General features: G+C 45.1%; 1 protein-coding gene across 1 annotated transcript in view; it reads left to right on the forward strand.

Moving 5' to 3' along the window:
• Window positions 1-22,562, forward strand: part of LOC121276858 (tumor necrosis factor alpha-induced protein 8) — a 125,314-nt gene that overhangs the window by 74,737 nt on the left and 28,015 nt on the right. The window contains exon 3 of the mRNA XM_041185431.1: window positions 1,862-1,956. Coding sequence (XP_041041365.1) covers window position 1,956 — 1 coding nt within the window. The 5' untranslated portion in view covers window positions 1,862-1,955. The remainder of the gene's footprint in view (window positions 1-1,861; window positions 1,957-22,562) is intronic.

A 22,562-nucleotide genomic window follows, 5' to 3' on the forward strand; every position in this document is an offset into this window, starting at 1 on the left:
TCACTGTTTTGAAACTAAAACAATAACAAAAGAAAACTTTTGATGAGATTGATGTTTAACAGGTACTGATTAGCATCAGAAAATGTATTTGTAACATTTCCAAGTTTTAACATTTTTTAATTATTATTACTGAATCCTCAAATAAAGGACTGAGTGTCTTCTGTATCACTGTGGGTGAGGCCGGCAAGTCTAGCCAATTGCTGTTGATACTGCCAGTTCAAGTACAAGGAGCACAATGCTGATAAGGTTTAATTCTGCTCCTGCAGCCCCAGCCATCCTTGCTGGAGTTAGTAATACGTGTGACTACCCAGCTGAGATCTCAAAACTATCACACTTAATTGGAGCCACCCCCTCCGCCCCCGCCCCCCGGCACTTGACACAACGAATAAATGTTCTGTAACATCAAGCTCCTCCAATACCATTATCATATTTGTTCAACGCTTCATTTTCAACTGCAATTTTTCTTACAAATTCTTTCTTAAAACTGCATGTGCTTACATCAGTGTTCTAAAATGTACCGTTTAGACACAATTATCAATGACAATTATCAGTGCTTGTACTTTTTAAAAAAAAGTATCATTGCTCATGATTACAGTTTGTTGTAGTAAGGAGATTATTTTGTTCAGCATTCAGCTTGTCTTTGCTCAGAAGAAGACACATTTTGCTTATATTTTATGCCCCATGACAAGGGATACATCTGTACTTGTCGATAAATCCAAGCTATCTGGTTCATGTTATTTTCAGATCAGTTTTCTTTTCTCGATATTTTGCAAGAGCTTTTGATCCAAAGCAATTGGAATTCGCAAATTCTTAAATCCTTACTACAGACTGTGTGCAAATTATCGAAGTTTAAAAACAAAAGCATTTTCGTCTTTTGTTATCTTTTAAGAAACACACAGTCATTCTTACAATAGAGCAAGCTCTGGTGAGGTTATGTTTGAGGTGGGGGAGGGGCAGGAACGTGTCAGAAGGACCATGTGCACTAAAACATAATGACATAACTGAGTAATCCCCTCTCATATTCATATGTGACACCTTCTGTTATTGTTTTTCTTATTGCCACCTCACCTCTGCACGAGCACTATTTTGCCACCGAGAACCCTAGCTTAGGCTTTACTGGTAAGTCATTCACTGAGTGCAGTTTGCTCCATTTGAACCATCCTTATATTTGCAAACAAATTATGTTTACTGATGTTCGAGCTTCTCCAGACTTTGGTAGTTCTCAACACTAGCTGTGCTTATTATCATTACATAAATGTTCAGGAAAATTCTGGAATACAATTTTATTAAACGGCACTGATTTCTGACTTTCAGGATTAGATTTCTAATGACTGCATTGCTAACCAATTAGTACTGACAATTAAATAGCTGTTTTAAAGTAAGTAATAAAAGGAAATGATGTGGCCAGATTTTGGTCAATTAAAAAAAAACTGTAATATTTCAAATAAACTGACTAACTGACTAGTTCTGGTAGCTATGATAGAAGAAGTATTTTGCTTTTCATTGCCTTTAGTCATGTTTATATTGGCACAAAATAAAAACAGCATTATTTGTGATCTACTTTGAGTTTAAGAGCAAAGCAAGATCTTTTCCTAACTAATTCCATGTATTAGTATAAAAATTGCCTGTGTAATGGATCTGCAATGTACTCTGCTTATAACTTACAGCCACTGAAATGTACTTTATTTTTTGACATTTTATATTGCTTATTTCGTTTCAGTAATTAGTATAGCAAATGTGTGTTGTTGCCATCTAGTGGTAAACTGATTGTAGGTGACTGTTTTGGTCTTTTAAAAATATTATCCAATATATCTATTCTGAAATGTAATTTTCAGATTTTTGTTCAATTTTTGTCTTTTAGCCTTTGTCTACCTTACCATCACACATAGATCAACATTTATATGTGATCTTCAGTCACTCTGCAGCATTGTCTTCAACACCTGTGTAATTCAGACAGTAAGAATCTTTTCTTAGTTTACTGATTTTATATGTGTGTGCCTGTGTGCGTGCAAGTGTGTGTAAAAAATCAGAACTAATGCTGAAGTCCTTGCCTATTTCTTAATTGTGATTGTTGGGGGCATTGACTAGGTGATGGGAATGCTGAGTCTTGTGCACTGGCACATCAGTACAATTTCTCAAATTTTTTGCACTCTCAGAAATTACAGTACCAAATCAAGGAGATACCTACCCTGTAGGTAATTAGCTTTGCTGTGTTTTGCTATGTCACCGAATATGTACACGAAAAACAACTTTGAATCTACTGTCTTTTTTGAACTTCTGTCAGTATTCCCTGCTCTCTGGACGGAGTCACTTGTGTTGAGGTCTGATTCCATGGATGCTGGTGACCCTCCAACACCCTGGACAAGTGAGTCTGGACAGTGAGTGTCAGCTGGGTAATTAACCATGTGGAAGGGATCCCATGTTAGCCTGACCCTGCTCTCACCACGTGTGTATTTCCAGCTGCTGTTGTTGGATACCAGGCCTAGATCTTCTGGTTATTTTCCCCTCCTTAAATTGGAGACCATGAGGCTAATTTAGCATCACCATTTGCTTGAGAGCTAAACCGACACAGGCCATAGGTCAAATGTAGGACTTCCCTATTAGGAGGACTTCATCGTATTTCTGATGTATTTGCCTACTGAGCCATTAATGGAGCTACTGGTGGAAATTCTGAGCAACTAAAAGGTGCATGCATTAATCTATTTAACCCTGAGAAGGAATGAAGTTAAATCTCTGCGGTTACATTCCACTATAAAGGCAACTTACTAGGATGTTCTTTTAAATAATACCAGCTTGAGCTTAATATGGAATAAACATTGTATACTAATTTAAAAAAAATTAATTAATACATAATGACTGAGTTCTAGTCAGCATGGGCAGGGACAAGTCACATCTTTTTCATTGGACTGTTTGCTAAATCCTTTTTCTGATTTTGAAGATACCTCATGTAAGCAACTGCTGTTGATTAGTTTCCTAGAAGCCATTTTGTTCACAACAGTTTTCCTACACAAAGAGCAGAGAGGAAATCTGCTCAGCATGTGCCTCTGGTTCTCAAAATAACATCTGGCTTGCCTCAAGTACATGGGCTGGGACTTTTCCTGCCCGCTGGTGTTGGGCGTGTTCAGTAACGCGAGCAGACAATATGGCGAGAAGGTCAAAAATTGGTTTCACGACATTGTATTTTTCGCTATCGGACATCAAGAATCTCATTGTAATACAGAGATAAAAACAAAAAAACTGCGGATGCTGGAAATCCAAAACAAAAACAGAATTACCTGGAAAAACTCAGCAGGTCTGGCAGCATTGGCGGAGAAGAAAAGAGTTGATGTTTCGAGTCCTCATGACTCTTCAACAGAACTGATTTTTCTTTACAATGAGAGGGGTGAAATATAAGCTGGTTTAAGGTATCCTGGGAATGCATAATTAACGTGGCAGGTTTGGGACGATATGGCGGAAAAGCCGCTATTGCGGCAGGCGGGTGCAACATTGTTTTTCCCGCCCGCTACCCCACTTAGTGCAAATCTGGGACGATTCCGCCCATGGTCTCACTTCTGGGTCTCACGTCGGCTCAATGTTCTTTCCATCCCCCACTGTCCCTGAATGAAACGTGATGATTTTACCTCTACTCTCATAGCATAGAGACAAAGGGGATCGAGCCACAGTGTTACACCAAACAGACTGTATGGAAGGGGGTCAAGCAAGAAACATCAGGCAGCCATACAGCAAAAAATGCAGAATGTGACTTGCTTGAGTGAGGAAAGAGAACTGGAGGTACAAATGTAACAAATAATATTGGGCATGGACTGAGAAAGAGGGGAGATCAGTGAAGGATCAATTGTCTTTTATTTCTCTCAGTTAATTACAACTCAAAAGTTCAAATGCTGCACTCAGCTATTGCGTCAGCTAATGATGTATTCTCCCTACAGGCCAGTTATGTAGTACAGTTTGCATAAACATGAAGTATTTTGATTTCACAAAGAAGCAAACTGTGGTGTAACGCGTGTAAATTTATCTAAAGCTCATTAAGCAGGGTCCATGGAGGTAGTATCATGTATGTGGAGCCTCACACCTGCTGCAATTTAACTTCACCTCTATAAAACCTAGTTTAACACTCCTCAGGTGACAGCTTTTTAACATCAATTTGTAATGCTTTTCACCTTGTCAATGAACTAGTGGCATTGTGAGGCATAGGAGTTGGCACTGGCCACTGGTTCAAAATTTCACCTTTACTCATTTGAATCAGCGTCGTCCTGTCTTATTCTTGAATGTTAGCTCCATGTAATTTTTTTCCATACTGTTGATAATCCTGCCTCCCTCTATAAAATCACCTCTCTGCCATCTCCATTTGAGACTGTGTGAATTTGAAGATTCTTCAATTGTTCCTCGAACCTCATCAATCTTGTTGCTCTTATCTGCGTGGCCTCCAGTATTTGAATATTTCCTTTGGTGAGCAACACTTGACGTAACATGGTGATCAGAGCACTACAGTTGGGTTGAATTTCACAGCTGCAGCTATCACCCTGTCCGCCAGCTAGAAAGCTGGTGGTAACCCCACCTCAGCCACTTCTGGGAGCCCTGACAGCGTTGACTGCCAGCTGTTGGAGTTCTCATGCCTTTAAAGGTGAAGCTTTAGCCTCCGAGAGCTGTCGCCCAATTGGAGGACCAGCAGCTCTTCAGTTCCAGCAGCGAAACCAAGAGCAGTGCCCCCTGCTGGGACTGCAGGAAGCCTGGAGCGGCAGCCATGATGGAGTCGCCAAAACCGAGGTGAGTGGGGCATGTTCGCTGGGGCCAGTCAGGCAGGAGCTAGCAAGAGGTAGTTGCAGGGGGTTTCTTGTGGACAGCGGAGTGGTGGGGCAGCCCTTGCCCTTGCCCTTGCCGCTGGGGAAAATCTCCTTGGGACACAGGACACTTGATCAGGAGCACAAGCCCCCAGCCCGGAGGCTGAGCCCACAGAGAGATGCCAAAGCATACCCTGACGCACACCACCACCCCACCCCACCCCCAGCCAACCGGCGTTAGAATACTAGTGGTGGCAGGATGAAGCTCTTAAATGTCCCGTAATAGGCTACGTAAGTGTCTCAATTGGCCTCCGGGTGTGAAGTTTGTCCTTGATCATTCCTGCCCCTGAATCAGTGCGGGGATGGGAGAGAATATCAGAAAGACAGTGGGCTCTTCAACCCATGCTTTCCCACCCGGTCAAACAGTAGTCCCACCTCTCAATAAACTCCCAGGGGATGGATCTAAATTCTACCTGACATCTTCCGACTTGTTACTCTACTCTTTTGGCTATATAGCTCGACATTCTATTTGATTTTGTCAAGTATGGTTCTACATTGGTTGGACATGTTGAGTGTCAAATCTAAGAGGATATTTTTCAATTTCATGTTTAGCATTTATGACATAATTCATAGAGCACTTATATCAACTTTTTTGTTGCAGTGGGGTGGGGATAATAAACGATCGCAATGCATAGAAAATTTTTAAGCATTAAAGAGAAAACAATGGCGGAAATTTAATGCCACCACACTGGGAACAGGCTGGGAGGTAGGGGTGTTGCGTTTAATTGGATAGGAAGGAATGGGTTGGAGTGCCCATCGTTTTCCCAACTTCCTCTCCAGATTAAGTCAGGAGTGGGGAAGGTTGAGGTTGGCCTTTCTCCCCCTAGGCCAGTTAAGGCCCAATTAATGCCCACAAAAGGGCCTTATCCCACCGCTACTGGCGTTCCACCACTGGTGGGATTGGTGGCTCGTGACACCTGGGCAGACTTGCGGGCATACCCTGGCAGCCTCCCTGCAGGCTGGGGGTTCCGGTGGGGTGCTCCTGTGCTCAATGCGGGCAGACCTACATGCCCTCCACACCGAAACCCCTTCTCCCCCCCTCGGAGGGGCTTGCCTGACTGGGCCCATTGAGGCCTCCCCACTTAGCTCTCCTTAAGGCCTTCACGGCTGCTCCTAATCCTGGGCCTACTGCAGTCCCAAAAGTGGTTACCACTCCCTGCGGTGCTGCTGGCACTGAACAGCTTCCGGCCAACTGATTGGAGACCTTTGCCTCCGAAAGCCAGGGAACTCTGACAGCACACACAAGGCAAATGCCCACTTGGGATTTAACCCCATCGAAGCTTGCGGAAATGGCCGTGATGAGGTTGGCACTGACTCTGTCCGGTGGACGGGGCCACTACTGTGGCCTTTAAGCTCAGTACAATGATTAATATTTCAGGTATTGGAGCTTTTATTAGTTCTGGTGAAGGGTCTCCACCCAAAACATTCACCTGTCTTTTCTCTTTCCAGATGTTGATGGACCTGTTACGCAATTAGTTATTCTGATAATACTAGCACACAATGCTGTTACATAGTAGAGCACATGAAACTTGCACTCGCTCAAATGCTGAGTTAAAAGATTAAAAAATCTTTCATCCTCACTGAGCTTCTGATTAAATTGAAGTGCTTTACAATCTGAAAGCTAGGGCAGGATTTCTCTGTTGGCGTGAGGGGGCCGGGCCCTGTATGTCTGCGGGTGAAATGACGCACGGTGACTTCGGGCAAGCGTCCTGACGCGTCACCATGCGCCATCTCGATATTTCACTGGGTGGGCGCGCAATGATGTCCGACGCACACCCACCATTAATTAACAGGCCACTCGAGGCCCTTGACTCACCAATTGACGCTGATTTTTTTGGCGCCCGTGCGATCTTCAGGTCGTCACACGGGTGCAATAGACAGGCGGGTAGGAGACATTTGTATAAACCTCATCCACAGGCGGGATAAGAGGACTCAGTGGAGTCGCGAATGTGCTCTGTCAAGTATTTATTTTTGAAAGTTTTTGAAACTTGCCTGTGTGATCTGCAGTACCTCAGAGCGCATCCTAGCTGCTTGGTCTGGACTCTTAACCTTCAGGTCAGCATTCTGCTGTGAGGAATCTTTTCTGGGCCTGCTGGTTTCAGGAAGCCTTCCCTTAGCCTGGGAATGGGAGCTGAACTCTCCACTGGAGGCAGCTCCTCTGAGGAGGAAGGGAGGGCTAGAAGGGGGAGGAGGCCAGGACGTCCACATTCAGCCTCTAGGGGAGCCACTTCTGGGAGGACAGGCGCAGGCACAAGGGGCGCAGGGCCAAGAAGTTGTCCAAGGTGGAAGGGGCCACAGAAGACACCACTATCCTGCTGCCAGGGTTTACAGGCAGTGAAGCAGCTACCTCAACATGTCTGAGCTGCAGTGCCAAAGGAGGCTCCATCTCTCAAGGGAGACAGTCAACTATTATCTGTCAGATGATTGGGCCTGAGATCTCCCCTAACTGTGTGGGTGGACACCCCATATCAGAGGCTCTGAAGGACACAGCTGCCCTCAACATCTATACCTCTGGCTCCTTCCAGGGGTCAGCGGGTGATCTTTGAGGAGTCTCCCTATCAGCTGTCCACACTTGTGTCAAGCAGGTTACGGATGCTCTGTTCAGATGGGCATTGACCTTCATCCACTACCATTGGGACCAGGCAAGCCAGACACAGCGAGCCAGAGACTTTGCGGCCATTGCTGGCTTCCCCCGTGTCCAGGGTGCTATAGACTGTACACATGTGGCCATCAAGGCGCCAGCGGGTGAGCCCGGTGCCTTTGTCAACAGGAAGGGCTTCCACTCCATGAACGTACAGATAGTGTGTGACCACAGGATGCTGATTCTACAAGTCTGTGCAAGGTACCCAGGCAGCTCCCACGACACCTACAGCCTCAGACACTCCCAGGTGCCGGGGCTCTTCAGTGCTCCAGCCCGGCTGGATGGATGGCTGCTGGGTGACAAGGGCTCTCCCCTCAGAAGGTGGCTCATGTCGCCTCTGCCAACCAAGAACAGAAACTGAGCAGCGGTACAATAGAGGAGAACCATCGGTCTTCTCAAGATGCGCTTCTGACGCCTGGACTGCTCAGGGGGCGCACTCCAGTATCCCCCAGATCATGTGTCGCTGATAGTGATTGCATGCTGTGCTCTCCACAATCTTGCGCTGGAATGGGGGCGACGCAGTGGACGATGAAGATGTGGACGCAGTGGCTGCAGCTGCACACGATGAGTCCAGCAGTGAGTCAGAGGATATGCACGTACAGGGAAATGCTGACCTGGGCATACTGCAGGGAGGCAGGGACACCCAGGAGGCTTTAACGCAATGAACCTTCAGCTAGCACAGCACAGATGGACCTCCAGGACAAGTCTGGGCTGTAGGCTCGATACTCGACACCTAAGTGCCAAATCTACCAGGTTAGGAACAGTAACTAAGGGCCTTGTTAATAAAGCTGAATGTCCAACAAAGCACTCATTACAGTTTTGGAAACCATCCACATGCAGAAGAAAAGAGGCAGCCTCAGCCATGGTGACATATCTGAATTTAATATGTCAAGCAAACCAACTTATTCCAAAAAAATATACAATGCTGTTACAAATCAAACAAATCATAAGGACCTCATCTCAGGCCAACACAAAAGCACCAGTGAGAAACCCGTGGTGTCCCTAAGGTGCCTTATGTTTACGTTTCCAGGTGCTATGTCTTGGTGCTGCCCTCTCGCTGGGACTGGCATCTGAGACAGCTGCTGACTCTGCTGTCCTGTTGGCCTCGATGACCTTGACTGTTGTCCTCTGGCCTGTGGAGCCTGTGCTGGCCCTGCCTGGGAGGGATCTGCCAGTTCCACAGCTGGCATCTCCCCAGTCGTCGCAGTCTCACTGGATGGTACGGTCACTGGCAGAGGGGCGAAGGAGCTGCCGTCCTCATCCGGAGCCTCCTGAGAGGTGCCCATAGAGTCTACAGGCAGCTGCTGTGCTGACGTGAGGTCGCTTTGGGCCTCCCTGCTCACCATGGATGGATGGGCACCGAGCTGGGAAATTTGGTGCCCAGCCCATCTCCCACATTGGCATTGACCAGCTCAATGCCGATGTGAGGGCTTGCTAGTTAGAGTGCATCCCTAGGAAGCCCTGACAAGTCTCCTGGAGGAGCCTCTCCATGAGAGTCACCACTCTCTCCATGGAGGACGCATGGTGCTCAGAAATGAGGCAATCGTCCACTTAGACTTCTCCATCACAGAGACCAAGCCAAGCACAGCCTCGTGTATCTCCCCTCAGATGCTCCCACACACCCGGCTGTAGTTCCTGCCTTTGCTGCGTCACGGACGACTCCAGAGGCACATCATCAGGCACCGACTGAGCATGTGCCTGGTCTCCTGCAGTCCTCCGACTGCTGGCACCATGGGCTCTCTCTGTCTCTGCCAGCTCCTCCAGCGACTGTTAAGTGCCCTCACCGCTGTGCCATGGGACACTAGCTCTGCTGATCCTGAAAGGAAGAACAAGGACAGTGGATCAATTAACATGCAGACAATGACAAAGTGCATCCCTGTGCCCTGGATCATTATGCGCTCATCCTTCCATAAGCAATGGTCAAGCCATGTTGCAAAATGAAATCAAGTAACATTTAGCAGTGCTCTGGCTGTTGGGAAAACAATGCTGACCTCACTGTTGGGCATAAATACCTGCTCGTGGCACCCCAGCCTCACCTGCACAAGTGGACCTGGGCGCATGGCGTCTCTCCAAATCCAGGGCCTCCTGCTCGAAGCGGCACAGCAGATGGTTCGTTGCCACGTCACCTTGAAGCTCCCCTCCCACCATCTCATCACCCTGACTCGGATATGTCCTGGAGTTCCAGCACTGCACCTAGATGCAGCTCCTCCACGTTGCCCCCAAACCAGTCATGTGGGGCTCAGTGTAACACATACTGCGGGGGCAAAACACATCTCCTTACCACCCTCTCAGGGTGACCTCATCATGGCCCACCCAGTGAAGGGCAAATGCCGTCAATGATTCAGTGCGGTCACTATGCTCAAACTTGGGGGTGGGGGGGGGGGGGGCAGCAGGGGGATATGCCAACCTGCTGGGTTAAGTGAGCAATGCCAACATGGTACTCACCCTGCCTGAGTGCAGCAAGTTGTTGAAGCGCTTGCGACACTGGATCCAGGTGCGCCATATCACGTCACGGGATCTCACCACCTCCGCCACCTCCCAGGCACGTTTCGTCATGTGGTGGGGGTGGGGTGGGGTGGGGGCTCCTCTTCACATCCTGGGGAACCAGCACCTCCCATCTTGCTGCCACCTCCTTGAGGAGGGCAGCAAGGCAGTCATCCGAAAAACGAAGGGCACACTGGCCCCCTTGGGACTGGCCTGTCCCACTGCCCTACCCTCCGGACTGGCTGTGCTCCCCAGAAGCCCTTTTGGGAGCCCTTCCACTTGCCATTGTGAGCAGCCTTGTAAAGGCTGCCAGTGTTTCATATAAACAGGCCGCCGGGTCGCCATTGGACCCTGCGGACAGTGCACTCCCACCGCTACCCGCCCACTCCCGCTGTCCTCGGGAATCGTGCATTGCGCTAAGTGGGCCTTAATTGGCCTGCCCGCCTAAAATGGTGGCGCGGACCTGATCGCGGGCGGCAATTGGGTCTGCTCCCACCCCGCCAACCAGAAAATTCAGCCCCCAGAATAGCAGTAAAACTAGTTTGGGGTCCCATTTCAGAACTTGGGCACACGGTCTAGGTTGAGACTCCAGCTTGGTACTGAACTGGAGTTGCATCGTCAGCTGAGATTTAAATCCACCCTTTGTCTTCCTCTTCGATTGTTTAGATGGGCATTAAAGATTTTACTGCACTATGTAAAGAAGTGGAGTCCACCCCATGTTCTGTGCAAAACTTTCCCTCAGCCATCTTTATTGAGCTTTATAGGATTGTGTTGTGCGTAAAATGATTTCTGCTTTCATTTAAATAAGTAATTACACATACAGTGAATTATGTTGAGATTCAGAGATGAGGTGAGTATTTGGATAATTTTACTTCACTAATCTAGCTAGAGCACAAACACTGCATGGATTACAAAATGTGTTTTTGTCACTATTTTAGAATAGCTGTTCTTTCAGGGTAGTCATGAAGGTCGCGCATACATTATTTGGTAAAGCTTTTATAATGTAATGCCGTACTGATTCCTCCTCCTTCAGGTACCATGTCCTAAGAGGCTATTGGCAACCATGGACTTCCATTGGATTGATCCATGATGATGCTTGGCAAATAATGCAGAGGTTTGCTGTTGTCTTCTGCATTGTGCTGATCAGGAAACTCTCCTGCTCTTACCGCCTGCCATCTTGGAGGGATTTACAAGCTGATAACTTATTTGGTCATGTTATAAACGCATCTTCCGTAGCCATCAAGTTTTGAAATGGAACTTGCACTCAGAGCTTCAGGCCCAGCAACAGGGATGCTACCACTGAGTCACATGACCTGCAGTGCTGATTAAATAATCCAAATGTTTTATCTCCTGTGAACCAAATTCATTCTGATTTGTTAGAGTATTTTTCCCCATCAAATAATGGCATTGTTTTGCTTGCAATTTACATTAACTGTTAAAATGGCTGATGAGTGGTGTTTTGAGCTATTTGTTTAGCAGTTTCTGAACAAGTGGTGTTTTGAGCTATTTGTTTAGACTTTCTGAACAAGCAACATTCATCCACATTGCACTTAACTTTTTTGTTAACTGTCTTTTAAAGGTTAGTGAGAGAAAAATGTGTATGATGGTATGAGTGGCTAGGTTGTGGCTATGCTTTTTCTAACGTATTTTGTTTTCTATGGTTCTGTGGCATATTGATGGTTCTGATCAACAGTGTATGTTGTTACTAGTACTGCAAATGCTATCAGCCCCAACAGCGTTCCAGCAACAGCACTGAAGACTTATTGTGCTCCAGAACTAGCCATGCCCCGAGCTAAGCTGCGTCAGTACAGCTACAACAATGACATCTACCCGACAATGTGGAAAATTTTCCAGGTATACACTGTGCACAAAAAGCAGGACAAATCTAACCCGACCAATTACCATCTACTCTGGATCATGAGCAAAATGATTAAAGAGGCCATCAACAGTGCTATCAAGTGGCACTTAGACAGCAATAACCTTTGCACTGAAGCTCAGTTTGGGTTCTGCCAGGGCCACTCAGTTCCTGACCTCATTATAGCCTTGCGAATAAAAGAGCTGAATTCAAGAAGTGAGGTCAGAGTGATTGCCCTTGACATCAAGGCTGTATTTGACTGAGTGTGGCATCAAGGAACCCTAGCAAAACTGATGTCAATGGGAATCAAGGGAAAACTTTCCACTGGTTGGAGTCATACCTAGCACAAAGTAAGATGGTTGTAGTTGTTGGAGGGCAATCATTTCAACCCTAGGATATTGTTGCAGGAGTTCCCCAGGGTAATGTCCTAGGCCCAACCATCTTCAGCTGCTTCACCAATGACCATCCCTCCATCATAAAGTCAGAAGTGGGGATGTTCACTGATGATTGCACGATGTTCAGCACCATTCATGGCTCCTCAGATACTGAAGCATTTCCGTGTTCATATGTAACAAGACCTGAACAATATTCAGCTTGGGATGATAATGGCAAGTAGCATTTGCGCCACACAAGTGCTAGCCAGTGATTATCTCTAGCAAGAGAGAATCTAACCATCTCCCCTTGACAGCCAATGGCAGTACCATAGCTGAATCACTGACTATCAACATCCTGGGGGTTACCATTTACCAGGAACTGAACTGGACCAGCCATACAAATACTGTGGCTGCAAGAACAGGTCAGAGGCTGTGAATTCTGTGCTGATTAACTCATCTGCTGATTCCCCAAAGTCTGTCCACCATCTACAAGGCACAAGCCAGGAATGTGATGGAATACTCTCCATTTGCCTGGATGAGTGCAGCCCCCACAACACTCAAGAAGCTCAACACCATCTGGGACAAAGCAGCCCGCTTGACTGATACTCCATGCACCACCTTAAATATTGACTCTCTCAACCCCCAACACAGTGGCAGCAGTGTCTACCATATACAGGATGCACTGCAGCAACTCACGGAGGCTTCTTCGACAGCACCTTCCAAACCTGTGACCTCTACCCACCTAGAAGGACAAAGGCAACAGATGCATGGGAACTCCACGACCTGCAAGTTCATCTCCAAGCCACATACCAACCTGAGTTGGAACTATATCACCGCTCCTTTTCTGTCGCTAAGTCAAAATCCTGTCCCTCCCTATCAGCACTGTGGGTGTACCTAGACCACATGGACTGCAGCAGTTCAAGAAGGTGGCTCACCACTACCTTCTCAAGGGCAATTAGAGGTGGGAAACAAATGCTGGCCTAATCAACAATGCCCACATCCTGTGAAATAATAAATAAGTCATGTTGTTGACAGTTATGGATGTTCTAGTCCACTATAATTCTCATTGTGGTTATTTCAGGTGGTGAAATGACACATGAAAATAACCATTTATAGGGTGACTGTGAGTGAGAACTGAACAACCTTACCACAATATCGTGCACAACCTAATATGTTGTGTTCAGCGCAGTGAGGTAATCAAGAGGTGTGGAGGCTGTTGTTGTGAACTAACACTTCTGAGATAAGTTGAAAGTCTCTTTCTTTAGAATGATATAATCACAATGCTCCATTTTGGGTCATTCAAAAGCTGTAATGCAATGAAGTAAAAAATTGCAACCTATTGGTTATCATTTAGAAACATTTGAGGTAATTTTTCCCCAACTGGAGATAGTTTGTTCTTTATTTAAAATAGCTGAATTTTGAATGATTCAAATTCATTTTTAATCAAGAATTTCTTCCCATGCTGTTTGATTTAAATCACTCAATTCAAACTATTTGTTAATTTATGATATTTTTCAAGCAAAATAGACTGGGACAGAAATTGGTAGGGTAGTAAATTCATGAGTTTAGAATAAATCGGTGGATAGAGAAGACAATGTGGGGGGCTTCAATTTAAGCTGAGTAATAAGGTACATAGAGGCATCTAAGAACAATTGGTCTGTTTTTAAAAGTAGCGAATAAACAAAAGATTTTGATCCTCTTGTTATGATGGTGAGTGCGGAGGACTATTTTGATAAATTTTGGTTTCACGTTGGTAGAGTGTGGTTGCTTGAAGAATATATGTTTAGTGTGAGTTTTTTTTTGTTGTACATGTCATGTGTGCTCTTCTGGAAGGTAGGTCCTTAGCTCATTGTCTGCTGATGCTTCATCCTCAGCTGTTTTCTTAGAAGTGGTAGCTTGCCATTGCCTGCCCCTGTTAGGGGCAGGGGCAAGGAACAGGTCCCAAGTCTACCTCAGCCAAGGTCCTCGGGAGTCAAACCTGCACAGTTGGTGTTACTCTGAACCACGTGCTAACCATCCAGCCGACTGAGTTAACAAGCGACCACCCCCGCAACACCACCACCTCCCCTCCCCACCCTCCCCGCCACCACCTACATAGGAAAAGAGAAACAATTGTTACAATTTCTCAACATGTTCTTTCATGCTCAGGTCAAGAACTGAAATATTCTTTTAAAACCAATTAATTTTGACAGAATGAAAAATGCTTTTAAAAAGAAAAGAAAGACTTGCATTTATTGTGCCTTTCACAGCCTCATGGCACCCCAAAGCATCCAACAGCCCATAAAGAACTTTTTGAAGTGTAGTCACTGCCGCAATGCAGGGAATGTGGCATCCAATTTGTGCAGGGTTAGCTTCCACCAATAGCAATATGATAATGAAAATGATTTGTTTTTGTAATGTTCATTGAAGGAGCAAAATAATTCTCCCTCACCCATATTAATCCTATAACCAACATAACTAAAAGAGATTATCTGGTGACTATCTCCATGTTGTTTGTGAGATCTTGCTGTTTTCAGATAGGCTACCAGGTTTCCTTACATTACAGCAGTTCTTAGTAGACATTAAAAGTGCTTCATTTTCTGTCATGCACTTGGGAAATCCTGAGGTTGTGAAAAGTGCCACATAAATGCAAATTATCTGTTTTTTTTATTTATATAGCATTGGTATACTAGTCTTGGTCAGTGAAATCATAAAAATATAGAATGGTTGCAGCACAGAAGGAGGTCATTTGGCCCATTGAGTCCATGCTGACTCTGCAGGAGCAATTCAGCTAATCCCACTCCCTGCCCTTTCACTGTAACCCTGCAGATTTTTTATCTTCTGATGTTTATTAATTTCCTTTGGAAAATTACAATTGAATCTGCCTCCATCACCCTTGGCTGTATCCAAACCATCTCCTCTTTCCAGTTTTGTCTGTCAATCTTTCATTCCAATTTACCCATTGAAATTAGCCATTCTCTAATTAATATTTTTGCTCCAGAATGCCCATTGCCTTTTTCCATAGCTAGTCTATGATTAATTATGATACAATGATCACTGTTCCCTAAAGATTTCCCTATTGATAATTGATCCCTCCTTGTTCCCAAGAACCAGATCCTGAAATGTCTCTTTCCTCCTTGGGTTAGAAATGCACTGATCAAAAAAATTCTCTTGAACACACTTAGAAACTATTCTCTCTTTCTGCCCTGTAAATTATTGGTATTCCAATTTATATTAGGATAACAAAAGTCTCCTATTATAACTACTCTATAGTTCTTTCACCTCTCTGTAAATTCCCTGAAAATGTGCTCCTCTAACATTCCCACTGGTTGGGAAACTATGGGAAAACACCCAGGAGTGTAAAGGCACCTCAATTACTTCTTGACTCTAACGAAATAGATTCTGTCCTTGACTGTTAAAGGACTTCCTCACTCTCCAACAGTGTGATATTCTACTTAATTAGTACTGCCACCCTTCCCCCATTCTTTCCTTCCCCATTATTCCTGAATACCTTGTATCCAGGGACACTTAGTATTCAGTTCTGCCTGTTTTTGAGCCAAGTGTCCATTTTCACCACATCATACTCCCATGTAACTGCTGCTAAAGCATGGAGGTTGAGTCCATCAAAGCGGAGATTGAGCAAGAGTTTGAGGCCATCAGAGGCAGGAGAGATTGTGAGAGTTCAGGGCCATCAAAGTGGCAAGACAGAGTGATGGTTCATGGCCATCAGAACAGTGAGGGAGAGCAGGAGTTTTGGGCCATCAAACCAGTGAGGGAGAGCAGGAGTGCGGGGCTGTCAAAAAAGTGAGTGTCAGCTAGAATACAGGGCCATCAAAACAGTGAGAGAGCGTGGGAGTACGGGGCCAACAAAATAGTGAGGGAGAGCAGGAGTAGAGGGCCATCAAAACCGTGAGAGAGAGCGGGAGTATGGGGCCATCAAAATGGTGAGGGAGTACAGGGCCATCAAAACAGTGAGAGAGTGCGGTAGTACAGGGCCATCAAAACCGTGAGAGAGAGCAGGAATACAGGACCATCCAAACAGTGAGGGAGAGCGGGAATACAGGACCATCCAAACAGTGAGGGAGAGCGGGAGTACAAGGCCATCAAAGCAGTGAGTGAGAGTGGGAGTTTGTGGCCATCAAAACGGTGAGGGAGTTTTGAGCCATCAAAACAGTGAGGAAGAGTGAGAGTCCAGGGCCATCTATTACAATCTGTGGTTTCAGAACCATGTTCAGAAACAAAAATTGAGGTGTGACATCGCACGGAAGTTATATGTTGATTGGCAGGTGGATATTTCTGCTTACGGACTGAGTCCGAACAACTGGCAGCTTAAGAATGATAAAAAAAAATATGAAATAGTAGTAATAATAAGTAACAAGTGAGTAGCTTGTGAGTCTTATCTTATGTTTTTAAGCATGGGTACTAGTAAGGTGTGTTAAATAGTAGTAGGATTTATAAGTAATAGTATGGTTTATTAGCAGTAGCAAACTTAACTAATAAATAGAGAAATGACAGTGATGATCTGACCTCTAGAGTGCACATCCTGTGCTATGTGGTGACTTCAGGATGCTTCTTTTGTCCTAGATAACCATTTGTGCAGTTAGTGTCATCAGTAGCAGCAGCTCAGGCTCTGGGTTTCAGCAGCTGGCATCACTCTGGTGCATCCGCATGGTTAAGAGATTCTTGGATAGCACATTTATAGGTGTTGTCATGCCGCAGCTTAAGAGTATGTAGGGAGAGGAGGAATGGATGACCACCAGGCAGTCAAAATTAACAGGCAGGTACATCTGTTGTGTACATCCCACTCTCTCACTAGTATTCAGCTCTGAATACTGATGAGAGTGATGGTTCATCTGGGAGTGCAGCCAGAGCCAAGTGCATGGCACAATGGGTGGGTTAGCTGTGCAGGAGGGCTACAAGAAAGACTGGAAGAGCAATAGTGATAGGTGGTTCACTAGTTTTGGAAACTGATAGGTGTTCTTGTGGCTGCAGATGTGAATCCAGGATGGTCTGTTGCCTCCCTGGTGCCGGGGTCAAGGATGTCACTGAGCGGCTGCAGAGCACACTGAGGCAGATATTGGGGGGGGGGGGGGGGTGGGGGAAGGCGAACAGCCAACTGGCTTTGTTCACATTGGTGTGAATGATATAAGCAGAAAGAGGAATGTGGTCCTTCAGTAAGCATTTAGGAAGCTAGGTAGGAAATTAGCAAGCAGGATGTCAAAAGTATTAATCTCTGGATTATTCCCAGTACCACATGCAAGTGAGAATAGAAATAAGGGGGGGGGCGGGGAGTGGAGGGGGTGGAGGGGGGTGGGGTGGGGGTGGGTGGATGGGGGGGGGGTGGGGGGTGAAGCAGAAGAATACAGGAAGGAAGGCTTTAGATTTTTGGGACAATGAGATGGTACCTGTACAGGCTGGATGGGTTGCATCTAATGAATGGACATCGTGCTAGTGCTATTGGGGAGGGTTTAAACTAACTTTGCAGGGGTGCGGGAACCAGGAGGTAATACTAGAGAGCAATACCACGGTGCACAGAATACTGGGAGAGATAGATAGCACAGGGATAAGGAATAGTAAGTTATTAAGTAGGTCATTGGTAGTGTAAAGGGCAGGGAGGGGCAGGAATTCCTAGTGTGTGTTCAGGAAAGTTTTCTTCAACATGTTTTTAGATCAATGAGGAAGGAGCCACTGCTAGACCTGGTTCTTGGGAATGAAGTTGGCCAAGTGCATAAAGGAGAACATTTAGGGAACAGCGATCATTGTATCATAAGGTTTAGGCTGACTACAGAAAAGGACAAAGAACAATCCAGAGTAAGAATAATTAACTGGGGGAGAACCAACTTCAGTGGGACAAGAATGGATCCTGGCAGAATAAACTGGAGTCAAAAGTTGGGAGGAGAAATGGTAGCTGATTAATAGGCTATCTTCAAAGAAGGGATACTTCGGGCACAGTCAAAGTATATTCCCTTGAAAGAGAAAAGTGGGGCAAACAATCCAGAGCACCCTGAATGACAATTGAGAACTAGGTTGAATACAGAAGGCTCAGAGTGGAGGTGACAAAGCAAATAAGAGAAGCAAAGAGGGAGCATGAAAAGAGACAGGCAGGCAACATGAGAGGGACTCCCAAAATCTTTGATAGGCATATAAATAGTAAAAGAGTCGGTAAAAGGAAGATTAGTGCTGCTTTGGGATCAAAAAGTGGATTTACACGTGTGGAGAAAGGGCATAGCTAAGGTATTAAATGGATGCTTTGCATCTCTCTTTACCAAGGAAGAAGATGTTACCCAGGCCCTGGTGAAATAGGGCGTCATTCAGACACCAGAAGGGTTTAAGATCACTAAAGAGGAGGTATTGGATAGGCTGCCTGTATTTAAAATCGATGAGGCACAAAAACCAGATGAGGTGCATCCAAGGACACTGAAGGAATTGAAAGTAGGAATTGTGGAGGCACAGGCCATAATTTTTCAGGTTTCTTTAGGTTCAGGTGAGCCAGAGGACTGGAGATTTACAAAGAAGGATGGAAAGATAAGCTTAGCAACTACAGGCCAGTCAGTTTAACATCGCCGGTGGGGAAGAAGTTCAGAGAAGGTTTACCAGGCTAATACCTGGAATGGGTGGGTTGTCTTATGAGGAAAGGTTGGACAGACTAGGCTCGTATCCACTGGAGTTTAGAAGAGTAAGAGGTGACTTTATTGAAGCATATAAGATCCTGAGGGGTCTTGACAGGGTGGATGTGAAGAGGATGTTTCCTTTTATAGGAGAATCTAGAACCAAGGATCACTTTTTAAAAATAAGGGGTTGCCCATTTAAAATGGAGATGAGGTGAAATTTTTTCTGTGTCTTGTGAGTCTTTGGAACTTTATCCTTGAAAAGGAGGCGGAAGCAGATTTGAATATTTTTTAGCCGGAGGTGGATAGATTCTTGGTAAGCAAGGGGGTGATAGGTTATCGGGGGGTAGGTGAGATGCTGTAGGTTGAGGTTACTTCCAGATCAGCCATGATCTTGTTGAATGGTGGAGCAGACTCGAGGGGCTGAAAGGCTCCATGTTTGTATGCATTTTTGTATGGACTCTGAGTCTAACTAAGGAAGTTAAGAGTGGTATCAAATTGAAAGAAAATGTACACAATGTTGCAAAGATTTGTGGTAGGCCTGAAGGTTGTGAAAATGTTACAAACCAGTAAAGGCTGACTGAAGAAACAACAAGAGGGAGCAGAGAGATTATGAGAGTAAACTAGCAAGAAATGTGAAAAAAACAGTCAGTTTGGGTTCCGCCAGGGTCACTCAGCTCCTGACCTCATTACAGTCTTGGTTCAAGCATGGACAGAAGAGCTGACCTCCAGAGGTGAGGTGAGAGTGACTGCCCTTGACATCAAGGCAGCATTTGATAGAGTGTGGCATCAAGGAGCCCTAGCAAAACTGGAGTCAATAGGAATCAGGGGGAAAGCTCTCCGCTGGTTGGAGTCATACCTAGCACAAAGGAAGATGGTTGTGGTTGTTGGAGGTCAGTCATCTCAGTTCCAGGACATCACTACAGGAGTTCCTCAGGGTAGTGTCCTAGGCCCAACCATCTTCATCAATGACCTTCCTTCCATCATAAGGTCAGAATTGGGGATGTTCACTGATGATTGCACAATGTTCAGCATCATTCATGACTCCTCAGATAACAAAGCGGTCCATGTCCAAATGCACCAAGACCTGGACAAAATCCAGGCTTGGACTGACAAGTGGCAAGTAACAGTCATGCTACACAAGTGCCAGGCAATGATCACCTCCAACAAGAGACAATCTAACCATCACCCTTTGACATTCAATGGCATTATCATTGCTGAGTCCCCCATTATCAGCATGGGGGTTACCATTGACCAGAAACTGAACTGGACTAGCCATATAAATACTGTGGCTATAAGAGCAGGTCAGAGACTAGGAATCCTGCAATAAGTAACTTAGCTCCTGACTCCCCAGAGCCTGCCCACCATCTACAAAGCACAAGTCAGGAGTGTGATAGAATACTCTCCATTTGCCTGGATGAGTGCAGCTTCAACACCACTCGAGAACTTGTCACCATCCAGGCCAAAGCAGCCCGCTTGATTGGCACCCATTTCACAAACATTCACTCCCTCCATCACTGATGCACAGTAGCAGCAGTGTGTACCATCTACAAGATTCACTTCAGAAACTCACCAAGGCTCCTCAGACAGCACCTTCCAAACCCAGGACCACTACCATCTAGAAGGACAAGGGCAGCAGATACATGGGAACACCACCACCTGGAAGTTCCCCTCTAAACCACTCACCATCCTGACTTGGAAATATATCAGTGTTCCTCCACTGTTGCTGGGTCAGAATCCTGGAAATCCCTTCCGAACAGCACTGTGGGTGTACCTACATCACATGGATTGCAGTGGTTCAAGAAGGCAGCTCACCACCACCTTCTCATGGGCAATTAGGGATGGGCAATAAATGCTGGCCTAGCCAGCGAAGCCCACATTCTATGACTGAATAAAAAAAGACAGTAAGAACCTCTAGCAGTGTATAAATAGAAAGTGCAGTAAATGTTAGTGTTAGAGGATGAGGCTGGGCAATTCATTGTGGGAAACAAGGAAATGCGAGAGACTTTGTACAAACATTGCATATTAGTCTCCATGATGGAGCACGCTAAAAGCACCCCAATAATAAGTGATGGAAGGTGGCTTTGACAGCGCTACCAGACAGCACTTACTCAGCAACAACCTGCTCATCAGTCTTCAGTTTAAGTTCCGTCAGGTTTGCTCAGCTGCTTCATCCACACAGAGACAAAAGTGCCGAATTCCAGAGGTGAGGTGAGAGTGACTGCCCCTGACCTCCAGGCAACATTTGACCGAGTGTGGCATCAAGGAGCCCTAGCAAAGCTGGAGTCAATGGGAATTGGGGGAAAAACTCTACACTGTTTGGAGTCATATCCGATAGAAAGGAAGTTGGCTGCAGGTTGTTGGAAGCCAATCATCTTAGCTCCAGGACATCACTGCAGGAGTTCCTCAGGGTAGTGTAGGTTCAACTATCTTCAGCTGCTTCATCAATGGCCTCTCTCCATCAAAGGTCAAAAGTAGGCTGCTTGCTGATGATTGCAGTGTTTAACACCATTCGCAACTCCTCAGATACTGGAGCAGTCCATACCTGCCCCCCACATGCAACAAGAACTAGACAACATTCAGGTTTGGGCTTAAGTGGAAAGTGACAGTTGCATCACACAAGTGTAAGGCAATGACAATCTCTAACAAGAGAGAATCTAACCATTTTCCCCTGAACATTCAATGGCATTACTATTGCTAAATCCCCCACTGTCATGATTCAGGGTACCAGTGTTTTTTAAAGTTTACCAGAATTAATACACTTTTCATTTTTAACAGAATCCAGAAACTAAATACTATAAAACAAAAGCTGGTATTTATGTTTCTGTATTGGTTTTAATATAACTGACAATAACTGATATATTACACATACCTGTATAGACTTTACAATATTCAGCTTGGAATTACTGACATTCTAGAAGTTACTGCACAATTGAGAATGTAGCGAGTCAAAACCTAACTGCTTAGTTTATGTCTTACAATATTTCTTGGAAAACATTCAATAAAAGCCGCTAAGAGGTCACATATCTGTATGTCACTTCAGATTTACTACTTTAATAGGGTAAAGGTATTAAAATGCTCCCCCCGTCGCCACACACACACCTTAAACCAGCTTATATTTCACCCCTTGGATTCACTCAAGTTCTGTCGAAGGGTCATGAGGACTCGAAACGTCAACTCTTTTCTTCTCCGCCGATGCTGCCAGACCTGCTGAGTTTTTCCAGGTAATTCTGTTTTTGTTATTTACTTCAGGGCAGCCAAATCTATTGCCAAATAATTCTTCTACAGCATTTTATGTTTCATAAACTGTACCCTGCAGAAATGTTCTTTCAAAATGCCAAACATTGATTAAAAAGAATTGTTTTGTAAGTTGCTTTTAAGAATGCTTTGATGTTAATACATAAATTCTAGGCAGCAACTGATAAACAGGCAGTGTGCAGGGTGCGTTGTTCATAAAGTATAATTTTACTGTAAATTGAGGATTGGCGAATACTTTCCCATAAGTTAGTCTACAGGGTTCTGTCTATGCCTGTTTACTTGAATATGAAAATAATTATACTAATGCTTTAATTAACAGTTTTTCCTGCTTTGAGATGCATGTCAGATGATTTGCAAGGGGGGGGGGGAGATGAAAGTTCTTAGGCCACTTTCTATTTAATTAAACTAAAGTTTCGCCACTAATTTTCTTGGATCTATTTGGCAACATTCCCAAAGGTAGCTTTATGTTTTTGAAATCTTTAAAACAACAAAATCTAACAATGTAATCTAACACTGTGTAACATT

This window comes from Carcharodon carcharias, chromosome 4 (assembly GCF_017639515.1).
Source record: "Carcharodon carcharias isolate sCarCar2 chromosome 4, sCarCar2.pri, whole genome shotgun sequence".
Classification (NCBI taxonomy): Eukaryota; Metazoa; Chordata; class Chondrichthyes; order Lamniformes; family Lamnidae; genus Carcharodon; species Carcharodon carcharias.